The sequence below is a fragment of the Octopus bimaculoides genome, chromosome 2 (assembly GCF_001194135.2).
Source record: "Octopus bimaculoides isolate UCB-OBI-ISO-001 chromosome 2, ASM119413v2, whole genome shotgun sequence".
NCBI classification, from domain to species: domain Eukaryota; kingdom Metazoa; phylum Mollusca; class Cephalopoda; order Octopoda; family Octopodidae; genus Octopus; species Octopus bimaculoides.
Window position 1 is genome coordinate 128,650,906 of NC_068982.1, and position 2,781 is coordinate 128,653,686.

The 2,781-nt window shown below is 31.5% G+C and overlaps 1 protein-coding gene across 1 annotated transcript in view; it reads right to left on the reverse strand.

The window, feature by feature from the left end:
• Nucleotides 1-2,781, reverse strand: part of LOC106877301 (titin) — a gene marked incomplete at its 3' end in the record, with an annotated part of 606,785 nt that overhangs the window by 209,512 nt on the left and 394,492 nt on the right. Inside the window, exons 271-272 of the mRNA XM_052965881.1 lie at nt 1,720-2,314; nt 1,349-1,443 (exon numbers count right to left, since the gene is read on the reverse strand). Of these exons, the coding sequence (XP_052821841.1) occupies nt 1,349-1,443; nt 1,720-2,314 (690 nt within the window). The remainder of the gene's footprint in view (nt 1-1,348; nt 1,444-1,719; nt 2,315-2,781) is intronic.

Consider the following 2,781-nt stretch of genomic DNA (forward strand, 5'->3'; position numbering starts at 1 on the left):
ATATATATATGTATATATATATATGTTTGTGTGTGTGTGTGTGTGTGTGTGTGTGTGTGTGTGTGTGTTAGCAGTAAGTTATTTAAGATTAGCTTCATAAATATATTTACAATTTTTCATTCTATATATACTGATGTCAGAGAAGAAAAAATAATATCAGAAGTTTGAACACTTGTTTATGGAATTGAATTATTATAATGTTTCAAAGAACTATTGTTGAGTAGTTAAAGAATTGTTGAAGGGTTCTGTGAAAAATAAATGTAGATATTTTTGTAAGGAAGGAAAAAGAAAACAAAATTGAAAGAAAAATCAATCCACAGCAATCTGATATCACATCAATCTGTGATTATTATCAAAACATTATCCAATTTAAGAGGGAAATTTGTTAAAGAATATTTTTAATTGAACTCTAAAATATCTATAATACTAAATATTAAGAGAGTGTGATATGTAAAGATATTTCTGACAACCATCTAAATATTCTTTGAGTAATAAGCTATTTATTAAAAATGTAAAATAAGAACATAATTATCGTTAAGAATATGTCAATTTCTCATTTATAAACTTTGAAGATTTTAAACATGTAATTTTGCTGAGTGAACTTCACTAATTTAGTAGAGAAATATTGCATTTGCTTAACAAAATATAATAGAAACAAGAATTTTTTAAAAACTGTCTGAATGAAATTAATAAGTATAGCCATCCATCATTTGCGAGTGAATATGGATTGGTAACATGCACCATGTTTTTACTAATTGTTTTAGATGTAGATACAGGCACCCAGTTGAACTCCCTCACAGTTGACCTTGCAGAGAATTCAGGTTGTGAGAGAGCTGCATTAGCACCCAGTGGAATAGACTAGAGCAGCATGAAATAAAGTCCCTTGCCCAAGGACACAACGTCGTATCTAGTCTAGGAACTGAACCCACAAACTTATGATCACAAACGAAAAATATTAACTAGTAGGCCATGTGCTTTATTTATATTGAAAAAGTTATTTTAGCAAGTATGTTTTTGGTTTGTTTAAAAGATTTTGATAGCTATGAAAGTTTAATTTAAACTTATGTGGAAACTAAAAAATTTTAAATTAATTATAAATAAAATATTTTTGAACAATTTTCTTGAAGATTTTATACAAAGTATTGAAGTATTAAAATAAGCCTTGTGTATACAAGGACAGAAATAACATTACATTTTCAAAATATTTTCCTTCTAATATTCTGGAATTTTTGAAATATTAGATTAGATAACAGAACATATTTGTATAAATATTAAATATATATGTTGAAATATAGAAATTATTCTTAACAAATCATCTCTTAGATTGGATATTTTTTGAGAATAATACAAGATAGGTAGCACACAGAAAGGATAATAGGATAATAGAGAAACATATTCAAGGTAGAACACAATAGATATAGAAATTCATAGAAATTCATGCATCTGAAAAGAAAGAGATAAGAGGAGAAAGTTTAGAGAAGTACAGTTTCACATCATGCAGAATGACTCTGCAATATTCAAAATCACATAATAATGCATTTTTTCAAAACAAATGTTTATGTGCTAAACAAATTGTGTACAATTCGTGGGATTCTCATGCAAAAGGTTTCAATTCAACACCAATGTAGGTCACACTCAGGGATCATTGGTAAATATGGAATGGATTTAGAAAGGTATCAACCTGGACCATTTTGCAAGCAGCAGTGAGAGTTATGTTACCTGCTTCGGTGGCCCTGACGTTGTTGGGTAAACTGACTAGAGGCATTTACTTGATGTTGCCTCTGTTGCACACGGTGCATGTCGTAGCTCCGTGATGCTTGGTGGCTTCGGGATTCTTGGTGTTCGACCTCTGACAACTGAGATTCACGGTATGAGGTTGCATAATCAGAATACCTTATTTGGTATACATCCATGGATGATGATGTGTCAGTTTCCAGATTTGGCATGTAATGATAATTTCGAACTTGTGTTACTGGATAAATATTCTCATAATATGGCTGACGAGTGAGACGGAGAGATGTCTCATAATCAGCGAGATAAGATGATTCATGATCAGAGAATATTGTAGAATAATCATAATAATGTAGATTATGGGCATGATGCTGACTTATATCCAGCTCATGTTGATGTGTTGTTTCATAAAGCTCTCTATAATATTGGCTGTCATGAGATTGGTCCAACTGTTCTTGAGTTGAGTGGTAGGGTAATGGTATTATAGGTCTATGTGTTTGCTGTTCTGATCCTTCATATGTGTAGTCCTGAGAAACCGATAACATTTGGTGACCACGGAACAATTGTAAAGCCATCTGGCTCTCTGAAGAATAAGAATAGTCAAAAATGGTGTGAAATTTTAAGGCTCACCGTGGTTGGTCTATGGATTGCCAAAGTGAGTAATCTATACAAAAGTTGTTTCTTGTAAAAAATCATTTAAAATTTATGTAGAAATTAAAAATATTTAAACAATGAGATATACAATTTAACATTTAAGATAAGTAAAATTAACATAGATATGTATACATGCACACACACATATATGAAGGTTGCTGAAAAGTTCCTGGCTTAAAGAGTACTGCAATAGGCCTGGTTGGAGGCCCAGCCTTCTGATCTCTTTTACAGGGCTTAGAAAAACTGAAGGACCACTGTAATAAGTGTGTAAATCTGAGAGGGGAATATGTTGAATAAAATCATAATTAACTGGTCCTTCTATATTTTCTTTACCCAAAGCCAGGAACTTTTCAGCACTTTCCTTGTGCGCGTGTGTGTGTGTGTGTATGTATATAT